The 18598-nt window shown below is 42.0% G+C and overlaps 1 protein-coding gene across 2 annotated transcripts in view; it reads right to left on the bottom strand.

The window, feature by feature from the left end:
• Positions 1-1979: 1979 nt before the first annotated feature.
• The window catches only part of LOC147101832 (dual specificity testis-specific protein kinase 2), a 133414-nt gene continuing 116795 nt past the window's right edge, over positions 1980-18598 (bottom strand). For both annotated transcript variants that reach the window (XM_085965810.1, XM_085965811.1), the window contains exons 7-9: positions 11976-12059; positions 8294-8380; positions 1980-6858 (exon numbers count right to left, since the gene is read on the bottom strand). In XM_085965810.1, the coding sequence (XP_085821936.1) occupies positions 6757-6858; positions 8294-8380; positions 11976-12059 (273 nt within the window). In that variant the 3' untranslated portion in view covers positions 1980-6756. The remainder of the gene's footprint in view (positions 6859-8293; positions 8381-11975; positions 12060-18598) is intronic.

Below are 18598 nucleotides of genomic sequence, written 5' to 3'. Positions count from 1 at the left end.
AAAGCAGTTTAAGTATTCATATTTAGCCTTATCTCATTAAAGTGTCATCATTGCACCTTCTGAAGATTGGAGAAGTGTACATGAGGGCATGCCAGAAAAGCAATGGCCCAGAAATTCGGTTCGGGGGCTTCCCGCAGGTGCAAGCCTCCAACCTGCACTTACCTAGCGCGCCGGCCGTTGAGCTGTGGGCCCGCGTGGGATTCCGATCCTGGGCCTGCTCCAACTGCCGGCGCGCAGTGCTTGCATATCCCAGGGGCGCAGTTAGTTCGATGCGTCCCCTGGGATCACGTGGGCCATGGAGAGCCAATGGTAGCAGGGAATGCTTCATTCATAAGTTTGACAGGAAGAGCTGTCAAACCTATAAATACTATAAGCCCCAAAACATCACTAAAACTTCAAATAAATGTAAAAAAAAAAATCACATTTTTAAAATAACTATAAATTACATTAAATAACTATTTTAAACAATCATTTAAATTTTTGAAAAAATGAATTACATTTTCTAACGGGGCTAAAAATAAACTTACCTTTCTTTATAAAGCATTTAAAAATAATAAACCTGTGGAAAAAAATGCTTTAATTTTAATTAATTCACCACTTACCTTGTTAAAAGCAGGCCTTGTAAGTTCAATGCGCACACGCTGCCTCTCCGGCGCACGCGTTCGACCTGTGAACCCCTTCTTTCAGGGGAACGGAAATGCCGGTTTCCCGCGCATGCGCAGTGCATGCATGAAACCGGCACTTTCGTTGGGCCTACGCGTGAGTACCCTGTGCGTTGGGACCCGAATTTCTGGGCCAATATCTATTTCAAATGGCAACAGGCTACTGTTGTTACCCCTCCAGGTTACACCATTATATCAGCCGTCTCGGTCCTAAGCTCTGGAATTCCCTTCCCTAAATCTCTCTGCCTCTCTCTCCTCCTTTAAGATGCTGCTTGAAACCTACCTCTTTGACCAAGCATTTGCCCACCTGTCCTGATGCCACCTTCTTTGGCTTGATATCAAGTTTTGTCTGATTACTACATTAAAGGCGCTATATAAATGCAAGTGTTGTTGATTTGATTTCGGGCAGCACCGACCACTTACCAGAGTGACCACCACCCCTAAACCCGGGAGAATATCTACGGCAGACTTGAAATTTGTAACGGTTATATTTTCAAAGTTATTTTAATATAAACCAAGTCTTTGCTAAAGCCATCCACTGGCAGTCCTACATGTTTTAAAAATTCATTCATGGAATCTGGGCATCACTGGCAAGGCCAGCATTTATTGCCCATCCCTAGTTGCCCTTGAGAAGGTGGTGGTGAGCCACCTTCTTGAACCACTGCAGTCCGTGTGGGGAAGGTACTCCCACAGTGCTGTTAGGGAGGGAGTTCCAGGATTTTGACCCAGCGACGATGAAGGATCGGCGATATACTTCTAAGTCAGGATGGTGTGTGACTTGGAGGGAATTTGGAGGTGGTGGTGTTCCCACACGCCTGCTGCCCTTGTCCTTCTAGGTGGAAGAGGTCGTGGGTTTGGGAGGTGCTGCCAAAGAAGCCTTGGCAATTTGCTGCAGTGCATCTTGTAGGCGGTGCACACTGCAGCCACGGTGCGCCAGTGGTGGAGGGAGTGAATGTTTAAGGTGGTGAATGGGGTGCCAATCAAGCGGGCTGCTTTGTCCTGGATGGTGTTGAGCTTCTTGAGTGTTGTTGCAGCTGCACTCATCCAGGCAAGTGGAGAGTATTCCATCACACTCCTTACTTGTGCCTTGTAGCTGCTAGAAAGGCTTTGGGGAGTCAGGAGGTGAGACACTTGCCGCAGAATATCTAGCCTCTGACCTGCTTTTGTTGCCACAGTATGTGGCTGGTCCAGTTAAGTTTCTGGTCAATGGTGACCCCCAGGATGTTGATGGTGGGGGATTCGGCGATGGTAAAGCCATTGAATGTCATGGGGAGATTCATTCCTTCAGTAAATAAATAAAATATACAAAATCAAACATTTCTTCTATATGAACTTTATTGTTTTGAAAACTATTATATGTATTGAAGGGGTGAACAGCCCCTTGTTATCCTTGACTAATGCACGTACTGGAATTTAAAAAAGATAATTGAGACAGTAAAGTAATATCCATTTTGACAAAATATGCATTATTAAACATTTTTATTAATAAGCATCAACTAGCTCAAGTTTTCAACTGCAAAAGTCAAATGCAAGGCAAAAAGCAGTTGCTTGAGCATGTTCAGTTCTGCACAACAGTTTTCAATGTTTTAGCACCATCTATAACCAGCAGGAACCGATCAAACCACATGCTTTAGTCTGTAAGCATCCACATATCTATATACACATCATCAGTCCACAATACTACTGTACATTATATACAACGATGTAGGACAACTTTTTCAAAGCTACCAAAAATACCTGGCTATAAACGAATGCAACAGAAAACAGGCGAGATTAAACTCTGAACAAGGATCGTAAGACCACAGTTCTGACGAAGGGTCATTGACCTGAAACGTTATCTCTGTTTCTCTGGCCACAGATACTGCCTGACCTGCGGAGTATTTCCAGCATTTTCTGTTTTTATTTCATAAGACCACAGATTGACTTCTTGGCATTCATAATGAACAAGTGAGTCATATATTCCTTTGCAATGAAACTCTACATAACACAAAGAAGACTGCAATACAATATTCTGCCGTACCTTACTTATTCAACCAATTTCATGGTTAAACATTTTAAACCAGTTTCTGAGGTCTTATGGCCCTGAATGAGTTCATGTGAAAAAGCAGCTCCCTACTTTTTTTAAAGATTTTACAAGTTAAATATTCATTAAAGTCTTTTAAAAAATTGGTCCGTATTGGTATTAATTTCTCCATTGAGGCAGCTGGCAAGTAGCTTATTCCCTAGACTCTGCTGGTGCTGAGCCAGCAGCAGGGCGACATGACAGCAGCTCAAAGTGTCTCTTTCCTGAAGTTTTTTTCTGAATTGTATACCTTTCTGAGAGGAAAAGAGCCCAGGCTCTGCTCAGTAATTCCCTCACACTGCTCAATCTGGACCAAGGAATCGCCGCCTCAGAACAATGGCGGGCGCACAGGCCCTGCCACATCCTGACACAACATACTGGTGGTCCTTGATGGATCTCCAATATTTTACACGACTATGCAGCATTTATTTCTATAATTTAAGAAAAGCCTGAAAGTGCTCATTGGAGGGTTTCACCTAAAGGTTGCTGGTCAAATGGTCGTGACACAAAGAAAAATAGTTTTATTGCACTTGGAACAGCCAATAAAATCAGAGAACCTCCAAGCAATTCCACATCAAAATAAATTGACCAATTTATACAGAAAATACTGCAAATTGAGAAATATGCTACGTTTCCCTCCAGTTTTCATATTCTACATTATAATAGAGTATTAAATACTACAAATCTACTTTTACAATCAGCATTAGAAACATCTAGAAATGCTTAACTTGCATTTGCTCTATGACAGATAGCGTGAGGGAAATAATTCAGTAGTCAAAGTGTTAAATCACCTTCAGTCATGTAAGGAGCGGTACAATAACTGCTTCCCTGTTCTCTACTTCAAGGGTTGGACTTGAAAACTGTCAGCAATAAAAATTGATACATCATCTCCTCAGAAATCACAACAGATACAGTGTCCCAATCCAGCAGTGGCAGAGATGTTAAACCAATTGAAGATTGAGCTGACGACAGCTGTATTGCACAAATTTGGGGACAGCAAAAGGTGACATCAGGCCATTCAAGATCCATTTATAAACTGCACAAAACTTTCACCATTTTGCTGAGGTATCTTGTGATGTGGTTTAACAGTTCCAAAATGGAGCTTAAGGCGGCCAAGGAAGGACTTTCTGTCTTTAACTCAGTTTTTCACTTTACTGTTGTTTTTGCCCAGCTGCTAGTAATTTAGATATATTATCAACTGTGTTCACCTCTACCGCTATCTTTTCCTTCTGCCCTCTTCTCGTGAAGATGCTGACTAACGCCGGGTACAGTTGCACAAGTGCTGGGCACCCTTTGTACCTTAACTGAGTGTTAAGGTTATTGGAGGTGACTGTTTACAGGCTATTCAACAATGGACAGCATCACAGCTAAGCCCATTCCTGCCCTCACCTGATCCACACGAGCACAGTTTCCAGTTGGGTTCTACAATCTGGGGCGGGAGACTGATTTGCTTTCTTTTTTCCCTTTCCTAGCTCATAGTTGCTAAAGCCATTTGTACCATTACCCTAAATGAGATCAGCCAACATCGCACAGACCATGAATCAAACCTACAGCCTTGTTTGTCTATATAGATCAGATTTCAGTCAGCAGTGCCTTTTAATCGGTGTCCTGGCCAATATTTATCCCTCAACCAACATTCACTTTAAAAAAAAATTAAAAAAACAGTTCATCTGGTCATTAACTCTGTGGGGCCTTGCTGTGTGCAAATTGGCTGCCACGTTTCCTACATTACAACAATGACTAAAGTACACTTCAAAAGTACTTAATTGGCTGTAAAGTGCTTTGGGACGTCCTGAGGTCATGAAAGGTGCTATATAAATGCAAATTCTTAATTACTGAACCATCGAGGGAGCTTCTACGGCCAACTTCAGCACATCTCTGCCCTTTCAACAGAATACTGAACTATCAGGTCATTTTAGGATATTGAGTAATTAATTCATCACTGAAGTAGATACTAATTACTTGTGATAATTTATCAGTATGAGTAACACTTACGGTATTTGATATGATGTGCCAGCTAAGTTACAACTCAATCTTTTCACATAATTAGTTCGCAATATATATATATGTATATACAGGAAACTCTTTATTATCCGGCACCAACGGGACCGGCGTGGTGCCGGTTTATCAAAAAGTCCGGATTACAGAGAGGTATAGTTTAAAAGGTATGAGAGCTCCGTACACAGCAATAAATCCAGGCTTCCCACATGTGCAGGAACTCCGGCCACAGACCAAGCATCCCTGTTGCTTAGCAACAAGTGCACGAACCCCAGTTATACAGCCACAGATCCAGGAATTGCCACTAATATGAAGTAAAACTTACCTGAACCTACTCCTGAATTTTGCCGGTTAACAGAGATTTTCAGTTATTTAGATGCCAGTTAAAAGAGAGTTTCCTGTATATATATATATATAAATAAAACAGAGGATAATTAATAACTATTATATGCACTGGAATGTCATCTAATAAAGGAGGATGTCCACTCGATAAACCAGGTTCTTTCATTAATTTCCAGACAGATTTCATCACAATGGACATGTCTTTTTGAAGAATATTCTTGGCTCGGGAATGTTTTCTGCTTCTGTTCACTTGGTGAAATTTAGCTGGGACACAATGCTGCCTGTTTCAGCACATGTACTACAGTAAATACGAGGCATTGCTTGGTAAGGCAGACATGTTGTTAACATAGAAACATAGAAACTAGGAGCAGGAGTAGGCCATTCGGCCCTTCGAGCCTGCTCCGCCATTCAACGAGATCATGGCTGATCATTCAAACCCTAGCACCCGGTCCCTACACCGACAGCCATCCCACCCAAGCCCTATCCCCATAACCCCAAATATTTAATCCCCCCTAACACTAAGGGCCAACTTTTTTATCATAGCCAATCAACCTAACCCGCACATCTTTGGACTGTGGGAGGAAACCGGAGCACCCGGAGAAAACCCACGCAAACACGGGGAGAATGTGCAAACTCCACACTGAAGGGTAAACAAAACATAGGGTTCAAAAGTTGAATACACAAGGATTTGGCTATTCTGGAGAGACTCTACCAGAATTGGCTTTAATGAGCCTCAGTCTGAATTTCCAGTCAACTGACCGATACACTTGTTGGATATTCAAACCCATACCTGCTGAAATGTTTCTCCTGTACAATAATTGATTGTGGGTGAGGCACTTCCATGGACCAGAACTGGCCTTGGTGTTTGATGGGCTACAGTGGGGTTGACTTGAAAACCTGAACTAAGATCAGTTCACCAAACATTACTGCTAACCCTCAGGGGTCATTTTGTTTTGAGCAAAAATAAAAGTTCAGGAAATATTGCTCATGCAAATTTAATGTATGATCGTGCCTCTTTCTCTGTCTCTTGCTTTAAATTATTCAACAAATAGCAACTTACAGAAAGCCTATTTAGCATGATCTGATTAAAACACATACTAAGAACTCTGCAGTCAAAAATTCACTAATGAAAGGTTGAGTCAGTGAACTGACATTGTTGCATCTATACTATAAGCTTTAGGTTCACAAAAGTTGCATCTCCTATGAGAGCAGTTTAAAAGATATACATTACAGCCCATCAGCTACGACAGATTGAATGAAAACACTTATCTGTCTGGTAACCCAGAATGCAGGTTTGCAATGGCAGTTTTCCAATAAATGCCACACGTTAAGACTTTGAATTCTGTTGCAGATGTACTTTAGCGAAGATGGGGGGTAATTTGAACTTCGGGTAATAGTGTAAAACGGGCGACATCAAATCAGCTGCCTATTATTCATGGAAATAAAATCGGGAGAGATGTGTAACGGGTGGCTGAATCCATGTCGCCCATTATACATTATCACTCAAAGTCCAAATTACCCCCATGTTTGTTAACAAATTGGTCTAGTTAGATGATCATGAGTGAATCAGCTCTTTCTAACACACTTCCAATTCTCACAGGATTTTTCCTCTTTGTTAGTACACTATATGATGATAGCAGTAATTGCTATCACCCACGTAAGGTCTTGTGGCAGAGTCAAACACTGACAGATTCACACAGGGAGCTGATTGTCCTTATTTGGCTCCAAACCTTCAGCTACCTCCTCCAGTTGGTCCAGTAACTCAGTGAAGGATGGCCTCTTAAAGGCATCAATCTGTGGGGGAAAAGCAGAGGGCATGCTTGAGTTTTATTTCCTTTGTGCGAACATTTGAAATGGTTTCATTTCTTTTAAAAATACTAACATGGTGTACAGCTAAAATGAGGCTGTACAAACAGAAAGAAACAAAATCAAAATATAGCCTGCTTGCATAAAATGTTTGCAGTGGTTTTTTTTAATCTTATAATTTGGGATCACTTTATTTCCACAGTAGTGAGGCTTTGGTGTATCAAAGATAGATAACTTACTCTAGAGTGCTGCGCTAATTGTTCTATTAGTGAAGTTTAGACTCCAGATACCATGGGTAAATAAAAATTGTACAGCTGGGAATATCGGAGCGACACCTGACCCTAAGGCACTACATTATCTTTCATTTATAAGAATCGTGCTCTGCGGTCTTGTTCAGTTTGTTAATCTACCATTATGTCATATACTGCCATGTTAGATTGGCCAGGACAGCGGTGAGTTTCATCAGAAGGAAGTTAGAAGTCAATATTGGGAGTTGAAATTTATCTCTGTGATACAGGTTGACTATCCCTTATCCGAAAACCTTGGGACCAGCTGTGTTTCGGAATTCGGAATTTTTCGGATTTCAGAAGGTATTATTATGAGACTGGGAAACTCTGAACATTAGTATCTGTATTTAATATAAATTTTAAAAGTTCAGGCTACCTCTTGCAACTGTTCCGTGTCTCATTCCCCTTCCTGCTTCTCTGTGCTGCCGCTCACAGTCTGTTTACAGCTCCCCTGCTCCGTATCTGAATTCCTTGACTTAGCGGGGGTCTGGGGCTCGACTGCCGCCGCCAGTTGTAGGAAAGCCAGATATCGGCTGACTCCTACGCTAAGCTGGCCCGCAAATCAGGTCAGAAAAGCATCGGCCGCGTCGGGTCATGTTTGGCACCACTCTGGTTATGTCGTGCGCACGACTTATGCGCCACAAAAAAACTTTCGGTTTTATGAGGTTTTCGGTTTTCAGAAGTGCGGATAAAGGATAGTCTACCTGTATTAGTAACAAATCAAAGAACCGATTCATGTGAAGTTCCTTTGCCTGTTATTTTTGGCAAAGTTTTAACCCTTTTATTTTCATCCAGTTGTTTCAGCAACCCATGAACTACTGTAGTAAAATAAGAAAACGTTAAAGGGCCTGTCCTACTTATTACAGCAATTCTGACAGGGTGGCCCACCTATAACATTCACCTGTCTTTCTCTCTCAGATGTTAACTGATCTGCCAAGAATATCGTGCATTTTGGTTTTTATATGCATCAAAACTTGATTCCTCCCTGGAAGCACATTTTATTAAATAAAGAACAGGTTACTGATTTTGCCCAGGTATAGTTCCCACTATAGTCACGGTCTGTGTAATATAACTAACAGCAGGGCAGTTAGTTAATCCTGTATACAGAATGGTGATAAATGATAAATACTTCATACCCTACAGCAGTTAACAGTTAATTCCAGTAAATGCTTCGGACAGCCATTCACCATTTCCTTGAACGCTTCAGCATTGAGTCCATAATCCTAAAAAAAAAAGTTTTTTAAAAATCGATTTAATAATTATGTAGAGCTTTACTGCATGCCAAGCTAAACCACTTACAAACACATGGTATTACTATTTTACTTTCTAAGGCAATAATTTTAAATTGCATCATTGACTATCAACCAACATTCTGCCATGTACAGTAGATGCTAAGTTGGTTAATACACATGTCCATTTGATTTTTTTAAACTGTTAATTTCAGTAAACCTTCTCTAATATATATATATATATTAGTAGAAGTATTGCATCGTAACTTATATTAACTATAGTTATGAAAAATTATATCAAAGGAAAGATTCTTCAATTCCCTTCTAACCACTTTACCAAAAAAATGTGTCTTGCTTTCTACAGGAACATCTATATTCATCATGTCAGGGGTACTCATTAAGGGCCTGCAAGCCAAATTCAGCTTTTGTGGGCATCTGGTGTAGCCTTTCGCATGATCCAGGCCAGCTCTGCTGAAAGTTGGTTCCCAATGCTGCTTGCCGTCTCCCCACTGCAGGTAACCACCCATCTGGCTCGCAACTGCACAATACAGGTTTGCTTTTTGGCAGATCAGTAGAGTACAGGGAGCAATATCCAATAAATTTCTATATGGCATTGCAAAAAGGGTTTAAATCAATACACATGATTGGAGGCTGGTATTCAGGAGCAATGCAAACATTCTTTGTGTTATATCTTTTAACTGCCCACCTTACTGAAAATGAAGTGACGCCATTGAAGTATAGAGGTGAGCGAATGGTTCGTGTAGTTAATTATAAATGAGTTCACATCACTGGGCAACAGCACTGCTAATGAGATACTTGGTCTCATTATAGCTTCAAGTTATCATCATCGTTATTATTGGTATTATTTACCGTGTGCAGATGGAAGAGGATCAGTGAAAGTGGCTAATAACAACACAATCCGAATCTAAAATCTTAAATACAAGCACATTGGCTTCCCCAATGCCTCAGTGGGTTTACACAGTGAGCAGCTGAGCCATACAAAGCAGAGAAGGTCCTCGGTTTAATCCTTAGTCAGTGTTGAGTTAGCTGATCTTGGCTTCTGGTAGCAGTAGGGTTCACTACAACTGGTCCCAGCGCTAGGGAGGACTTCACTGCTGACTGCTAAATATGCATGTGTGGATGTTGGATGAAGACTGGATTGGGCTTGCTATGATTCCCTCTTCCAATCACAATTCAATAGCCTTCAACACTCCAATTTCAACAATGGCTACTTGGGTAACGTTCTGGAGGGCAACCCCTTTAAGGAACCATACCCTAGCATGGAATTAATGATTTTGAGTGAGGAATGAAGGGAAAGTGCTGACAAAAAGACCACTATGTGGCATTGCTTTTATTTTCTTGTCCATTTTCTTCACTTCACTTGTCTTCTAAAGACATTGGGGGCAAAATTGAGTCACGCCCCCTCTGGGGCGCTAACTTTGCCCAAAATTTACTGGTAGCGCCCCAAGAGGAAGGCGGGACGCTACTGGAAGTGTCCCGCCTCCCTCTTGGGGCACTGCGAGTGAATATTGCGGTGCTACGTGCCGCTACTGCAGACCTTCCTCCCTTTATTAAAGGAGAGGGGCCTAGCGCAGTGCAACCCGAGGCCCAGCTGGGCCACCAGAGAGCGGAGTGCCGGCAAAAGAGCCCGGCACTCAAGAGAAGTGCCGGGCTCACGGCGCGCAGCCGGCACCCCGCGGGGGGGGGGGCCAGGTACAGCAACGGGGTCAGGTGCTGGCAGGTGGCCAGCAACAAAAATGGCCGCCCAGCACTTCCCCTTTAATTTGCACCGCCCCGGCTGCAGGTAGGCCCCCTTGACCCTGTCAGACATAGCGTCCAGCGGTAAGTCAGGGGGTGCTACCGAAGATCACAGCTGGGGCGCTGCACACGGCAATGACATCATCACCAGAGGTGCAGCGCCGTGGGGCACTAATGGTTACCACTGCCGCTAACCTCCCACTGAATTTCGTGGGAGGCGTTAGTGGTGCCACGCCTAGGCGCTAGTTGCTTTGCGCCCCGTTAGCACCCTCTTAGGGCGTTAATGGGAGGCGCAAATCAACCGAATTTCTCCCCCATTGATTCCTACACAAGCAAACACACAATCACTGATTTGAGTGCATTCATCTGAAAGACTCTGATCAAAATTGATGCAACTTACAATTCCCAAACAAATGCACTCAGACACTTTCTTTTAAGGGCTAGCTTACTAAAATTAAAAGTGAGATAAAACTATGATTTTTTCCAGTGGAAAAAAAATCTCAGTAAAGGAAAGACTTGCATTTATATAGTGCCTTTCATGACCACCGGACGTCTCAAAGCACTTTACAGCCAATGAAGTACTTTTTGAAGTGTAGTCACTGTTGTAATGAGGGAAAGGCGGCAGCCAATTTGCACACAGCAAGCTCCCACAAACAGCAATGTGATAATGACCAGATAACCTGTTTCAGTGATGTTGATTGAGGTTAAAAATATTGGCCAGGACAGTAGGTTGTAAGAATCACGTGAGGAGGGGAGTTAATTAGTTAAAATCAATTTCTGCAAGATACGTATATATACACGTATGTGTGTGTGTATTTACATTATGGCTCAGTATGGTCTGGGCCCTGGAAGGCTGACATCGAAGCCGTCACAACAATCACGCTCCTTGTACTTGAGGAGAGAAAACAAGACTGTACTGCTGGTGCGGAGCCTCACTCAATGCGAGTCGCATGAAGGGAGACAACATTGTGGCCCTGATTCTGTGCCCCAAACTCAAGTCCAGCAAGGTTCCATGTCAGCGATATCTACCTTTGCTCTCCCGTAGGCTGACTGGACTCACAGAGTTTCAATGGCAGATCTAGAGACCCACAGAAAAAAAACTTGCATTTGTAGGTTGGTGAGACCACAGTAACGTAAAGGTGCCTTATTGCTCTTTTTTTTAAAAACTTGTTGATACATGCATAGTTAAACACAAGAGGAGCACAGGTGGATTTTCTTCTGGGCATTTGCTCAGAAAATGCGGGTTGTTTGAGACTGATTTGTTTTGGAATTTATTACAAATGTATGCTTTGTTCATTCGTCCATATCCATGTACGATATTATCTTATTATGAACATTGGTAACATGATGTTGAATCATAAATTGATTTCAAGTTTTAAATTTTAGTTTGTTGTTTAGAATTACCATTTATCTTATCTCGCTTATCACCTAATAAATGCTGTCTGCTAACAGTTCTATAATTGATTTTCTGTGACAGTGTACCCAAGAGCATGTTGGTGAATCATAAATTGGCTTATATTATGATATTTAATCATTCAATTTCATTCCCACGTATTTGGTTCAAGATGGAAACAAAACAAAATTAAATCTTTTGCTGCTTTTCTCCACAATTCACCCTGTCTCAATGAGCTGATTTTATCAGGCTTTCATTCTGTTACATAAAAAGGTTGAACCATTGTACAGTTTCAATGATGCAAATCTCTAATTTACGATCAAGTTTTTGGAGTCGATCCCATCCCACCCAAAATGGCTTCATCTTCTGCTTAAAAATACTATCGTCCTGCTATTCTAAGGGTCAAGCGAGGACAGCTAACCAGTCAGTTATAGCTACCTGTGTTCTGGGTAGAATTTCAGGATCAGCGGTGACTCTGCCAAGTATCTCGCACAATACAATACCAAAGGAGAAAACATCTACCTGAAAGATATGTAACGGTTAAGAACAACTGTCAGTGCAACACCTGATTAGATGCCAGACATTAACATACAACAACAACAACAACTGGTATTTATATAGCACCTTTAACATAGTAAAACGTCCCAATGCGCTGCACAGGAGTATTTTAAAACAAAAAAATTGACACTGATCCACATAAGGATAAATTAGGGCAGGTGACCAAAAGCTTGGTCAAAGAGGTAGGATTTAAGAAGCATCTTAAAGGAGGAAAGAGAGATAGAGAGGTGGAGAGGTTTAGGGAGGGAATTCCAGAGCTTAGGGCCCAGGCAACAGAAGGCACAACTGGCAAAGGTTGAGCGATTATAATCAGGGATGCTCAAGAGGGCAGAATTACAGGAGCGCAGGTATTTCAGGGGGGGTGGGGGGCGGGGGGATTGTGGGGCTGAAGGAGATTACAGAGATAGGAAGGGGCAAGGCCATAGAGGGATTTGAAAACAAGGATGAAAATTTTGAAATTGAGGCACTGCTTAACCGGGAGCCAATGTAGGTCAGCGAGCACAGGGGTGATGGGCGAACAGGACTTGGTGCGAGTTAGGACACGGGCAGCCGAGTTTTGGATGACCTCAAGTTTACGTAGGGTGGAATGTGGGAGGCCAGCCAGGAGTGCATTGGAATAGTCAAGTCTAGAGGTAACAAAGGCATGGATGAGGGTTTCAGCAGCGGATGAGCTGAGGCAAGGGCGGAGACGGGCGTGGAAGTAGGCGGTCTTAGTTATGCTGCGGATATCTGGTTGGAAGCTCATTTCAGGGTTCAAATATGACACCAAGGTTGCGAACAGTATGGTTCAGCCTCAGACAGATGTTAGGGAGAGGGATGGAGAATTAAAAACAATCATACTCGTGGATAATTCAGGCCATGTCATTTACAGCAGCCAACAATGCACTTTCACACTATAGATCACTCAAACTCTGGATTTATAGGACAAAGAAACCTGGGAAAAAGTAAAACTTAAAATCATAGAATCATAGCATAGAATAGTACATCACGGAAGGAGGCCATTCGGCCCATCGAGTGCGCTGGCTCTTTTGAAGAGCAATCCAGTGAGTCCCACTCCCCCGCTCATTCCCCTTAACCCTGCAATTTTTTCTCCTTCAAGTATTTATCCAATTCCCTTTTGAAGGCTACTGTTGAATCTGTATCCACCACCCTATGAGGCAGTGCATTCCAAATCCTAACCACTCAAAGCATAAAAAATGTTTTTCCTCACGTAGCCTCTGGTTCTTTTGACAATCACCTTAAATCTGTGCCCTCTGGTTACTGATCCTTCAGCCATGGAAAACAGTTTCTCTTTATTTATTCTATCTAAATCCTTCATGATTTGAAACACCTCCATCAAATCTCCTCTTAGCCTTCTCTCTCGAAGGAAACAACCCCAGCTTCTCCAGTCTATCCACGCAACTGTATTCCCTCATCCCTGGAACCATTCTAATAAACCTCTTCTATACCCAAAATTAAACCATTTCTTAAATTTCAGAATGTGTCATTTTTTTCTGTTTCCTGATTTCAACCTTCCTTATAGAAAATTTAAATTTCATGCCACTAAGAAAAAAATTATTTGAAATGGCCTTAAGACTGTGGCTGGAATTGTGCTGGCGCTCAGAGTGTGGGTTTGGAGGTGGGACCACCGTCAAAATTGCACAGATTGACAGCGGGTATATAACCCACTGTCAACCCGGCTCCGATCAATCTTCCCAAGTGTCGGGTCCCTGATTTGCGCATGGACCTGGGATGACAGCTGCAGAAGTGGTGTGAAGGATCCAATGGTGCACTGGTGAGTTTCAGAGGTAAGAAAATGTTGGGAAAATCATTTTTCATGCATTTACACTTTTCTGTAGGTAACAAGTTATGAATTGGTTGTCTAGTCCCGCCTCATTGGGAGAACCTCTCTCACCAGTGACAGATCGCTTCTGTAACCTCACCTGCAGCTGCCATCTGTTCTAGCCTATGGGGGGAGTCATTGGAGAGCCTGGGTGCAAGAGCTCACCTTTGTACAGTGATTGTCAGTGTTTGCAGCACCTCAATGCTGTCAAACACTGAGAAATCAGCCGTCAAAAAAAAATTGTGCATGGTCCCTTTAAGAAAAACGGCAGCTGACGCATCATCAAATGACATCATCTGACCGGCTTCCTTTTAATTGGCCGGCAAGCCCACAGGGTGGGCTTAACAAGGTCAATCAAGGGAAAACCACGTCCGTGGGCCGGATGCAGTTGGGGGCGGGACTGGAACCCGGAAACCAGCTGACCCGCTCCCAAGCCGCATCCATTTACAAAATCGCGGCCTGTATCTTCAGTAAACCATAGAGTTCTTTCAGTTCCATCAAAGGACATTTGGAGCAGCACACCAGGAAAAATGGTATACAATACAAAAGAATCACAATTATAATAATCAGCAAGTGCAATCATAATGTTACTCCTACATTATAGGGAACATAATTTGTATCATAATTGATTGTTATAAATGTAATTTTTCATTTTGTTAATTGATCCATTGAATTTGAACACAGTTGAGGTGCTGGTCTAGTAAAGTTGGCATAGGTTTAAAATTGTAACAAGTCACATTCCATTGTAGGGTTTCAAGTTTAAAATTAAGGACAGAAAGCTCTTGGCTACCAGGTCAAGCTATTATAAAGGTATAGTTTGGAGTCCCTTCCTCAAAACGAAGGGAAAAAAAAGAACTCAACTTAATCAATAATCTCGCAGTTAAAATGGACCCCTAAACAGTTTGTTACTTTCAGCACTGAGATAAGATAAACGTTCTTTGACCCGAGAGATGAAGTTGCCAGGACAATCAAGGAGTCCACTTTCTATATTGATATTTTGCTGATGTAACAACAAATAGAACCGGATTTTCAAACTGATAAAGGTGATTAATTAATGCCAATATTGATCCCTACAAGCTCGAGACAAGGAACCGGAAGCCCAGAATGTCAATAGTAACCTATGGCTAGATCTGTGACACTGTTGTTAGACAAACTATAGCAATATACACGCACCTTTATATAAATGCAACTTTAAATCTCTACCATCTCTTTTGACTGCTCTAGAGATACTCTGCTTAAAGAGACAGAACCCCTTTGGTTGAACTATAGAGGACTTTTCAGAAATTGTCTCAGTCGCTGAAAAGAGAACAAGTACAGTACTGAGTTTTTACCACAGGAATATAATTTTTTTTTACATTGATACTAAATTTATGAGATTATCGAACAATTTTGACTTCAGAATATAGTTTAATCAGGCTACTTAAAAGGGATGCTATCTTTTCAAATGTGATTTAAAAAATCCATAAACATTATTTACCTACTCTAAACACCAGAATCCATTTATGTGGTTATTATATAGCCTCTTCAAAGTGAAAGTTACGTTATTCAAAGTGTATGGTCCCCTATAGCAAAAGAAAAAATGTCAAAATCTGCAGCGCTAATAGAAACATAGAAGATAGGAGCAGGAGTAGGCCATTCGGGCCCTCGAGCCTGCTCCGCCATTCAATGCGATCATGGCTGATCATCCAAATTCAGTACCCGGTCCCTGCTTTCTCCCCATACCCCTTGATCCCTTTAACCTTAAGAAATATATCCAACTCCTTCTTGAATATATTTAATGAATTGGCCTCCACTGCCTTCTGTGGTAGAGAATTCCACAGGTTCACCACTCTCTGGGTGAAGAAATTCCTCCTCATTTCTGTCCTAAATGGCTTACCCCTTATCCTTAGACTGTGACTCCTGGTTCTGGACTCCCCGACCATCGGGAACATCCTTCCTGCATCTGGTCTGTCCAGTCCTGTCAGAATTTTATAAGTTTCAATGAGATCCCCTCTCATTCTTCTAAACTCCAGCAAGTATAAGCCCAATCGACCCAATCTCTCTTCATATGTCATTCCTGCCATCCCAGGTATCAGCCTGGTGAATCTTCGCTGAACTCCTTCCATGGCAAGAACATCCTTCCTCAGATAAGGCAACCAAAACTACACACAATACTCAAGATGTGGTCTCACCAAGGCCCTGTACAACTGCAGCAAGACATCCTTGTTCCTGTACTCAAACCCTCTCACACACGAAGGCCAACATGCCATTTGCCTTCTTAACCGCCTTCTGCACCTGCATGCTTACATTCAGCGATTGGTGCACAAGGACACCCAGGTCTCATTGCACTTCCCCTTCTCCCAATCTATTGCCATTCAGATAATAATCTGCTTTCCTATTTTTGCCACCAAAGTGGATAACCTCACATTTATCCACGTTATATTGCATCTGCCATGCTTCTGCCCAATCACCCAACTTGTCCAAATCATCCTGGAGTTTCTCGGCATCCTCCTCACAGCACACATGCCCACCCAGCTTTGTGTCATCTGCAAATTTGGAGATATTACATCTAGTTCCCTCGTCTAGATCATTAATATATATTGTGAATAGCTGGGGTCCAAGGACCGATCCCTGCGGTACCCCACTAGTCACTGCCTGCCACTCAGAAAAAGACCTGTTTATTCCAACTCTTTGCTTTCTGTCTGCCAACCAGTTCTCTATCCAAGTCAATACCTTGCCCCCAATCCCATGTGCCTTAACCTTACATGTTAATCTCTTATGCGGGACCTTATCAAAAGCCTTCTGAAAGTCCAAATACACCACATCCACTGGTTCTCCCTCATCTATTTTACCAGTTACATCCTCAAAAAATTCTAGTAGATTAGTCAAGCACGATTTACCTTTTGTAAATCCATGTTGACTTTGTCCGATCCTGTCACTATTATCCAAGTGCTCTGCTATTACATCTTTTATAATGGACTCTAGCATTTTCCCCGCTACCGATGTCAGGCTTACCTGTCTGTAATTCCCCATTTTCTCTCTACCACCTTTTTTGAATAGTGGAGTAACATTAGCTACCCTCCAATCCATGGGTACTGTTCCAGATTCCATCGAATGTTGGAAGATGATCAGCAATGCATCTACTATTTCTAGGGCCACTTCCTTAAGTACCCTAGGATGTAGATTATCAGGCCCTGGGGATTTATCGGCCTTCAATCCCATCAATTTCCCGAACACCATTTCCCTACAAATACTGATTTCTTTCAGTTCCTCCTTTTCATCAGACCCTATGTTCCCCGACATCTCTGGGAGGTTATTTGTGTCCTCCTTTGTGAATACAGAACCAAAATATGTATTTAATTGGTCTGCCATTTCTTTGTTCCCCATTATAAATTCCCCTGATTCTGACTGCAAGGGACCTACGCTTGACTTCACCAATCTTTTTCTCTTCACATATCTATAAAAGCTTTTACAGTCAGTTTTTATGTTCCCTGTAAGCTTACTCTCATATTCTTTTTTCCCCTTCTTAATTAATCCCTTTGTCCTCCTTTGTTGAATCCTAAACTGCTCCCATTCCTCTGGTTTACTGCTTTTTCTGGCCAATTTATATGTCCTCTCCTTGGATCTTATGCTATCCCTAATTTCCCTTGTTAGCCACGGTTGAGTCACCTTTTTTGTTTTATTTTTATGCCAAACTGTGATGAACAAATTCTGTAGTTCATCCATATGGTCTTTGAATGTTTGCCATTGCCTATCCACCGTCAACCCTTTGAGTGACATTCCCCAATCAATCCTACCCAACTCGCGCCTCAGACCATCGTAGTTTCCTTTATTTAAATTCAGGACCCTAGTCTCTGAGTCAACTACTTCATTCTCCATCTTAATGAAGAATTCTATCATATTATGATCGCTCCGACCCAAGGGGACTCGTACAACAAGATTGCTAATTAATCCTTTCTCGTTACATAATACCCAGTCTAAGAAGGCCTGATCTCTGGTTGGTTCCTCGACATATTGGTCCTGGAAACCATCCCGTAAACACTCCAGGAATTCCTCCTCCACAGTATTGTTACTAATTTGGTTAGCCCAATCTATATGTAGATTAAAGTCACCCATGATGACTGCTGTGCCCTTATTGCACGCTTCTCTAATTTCCCTTTTAATGCCATCCCCAACCTCCGCATTACTGTTTGGAGGTCTATATACCACTCCCACTAACGTTTTCTGCCCCTTGGTACTTCTCAGTTCTACCCATACAGATTCCACATCATCAGAGCTAATATCCTTCCCTACAATTGTGTTAATCCCTTCTTTAACCAGCAATGCTACCCCACCTCCCTTTCCTTTTTGCCTATCTTTCCTGAATATTGAATACCCCTGGATGTTGAGTTCCCAGCCTTGGCCACCCTAGAGCCAATGTTTCCGTAATCCCAATCAAATCATATTCGTTTACCTCTATTTGCGCAGCTAATTCATCCACCTTATTACGATAAAGGTAGCTATCCCCTCAAAACAAATATAAAAACATAATGCAGGTATGATTCAAAGTAAAGTATCACATTTGAAATACCTATAGATGACCAAACTAACCAATTGTAATATATATTATAATTTATTATAATTTTGTTTTTAAAAATTAAACCACTCGACACAACATGGGGCTGGACTGCATACACATTTAATTTAGTTCTTCAGATCTGTT

The sequence above is a fragment of the Somniosus microcephalus genome, chromosome 23 (assembly GCF_052327205.1).
Source record: "Somniosus microcephalus isolate GS21.2 chromosome 23, FLI_Smic_1.0, whole genome shotgun sequence".
Classification (NCBI taxonomy): Eukaryota; Metazoa; Chordata; class Chondrichthyes; order Squaliformes; family Somniosidae; genus Somniosus; species Somniosus microcephalus.
This window is presented reverse-complemented; position numbering and strand designations above follow the sequence as displayed.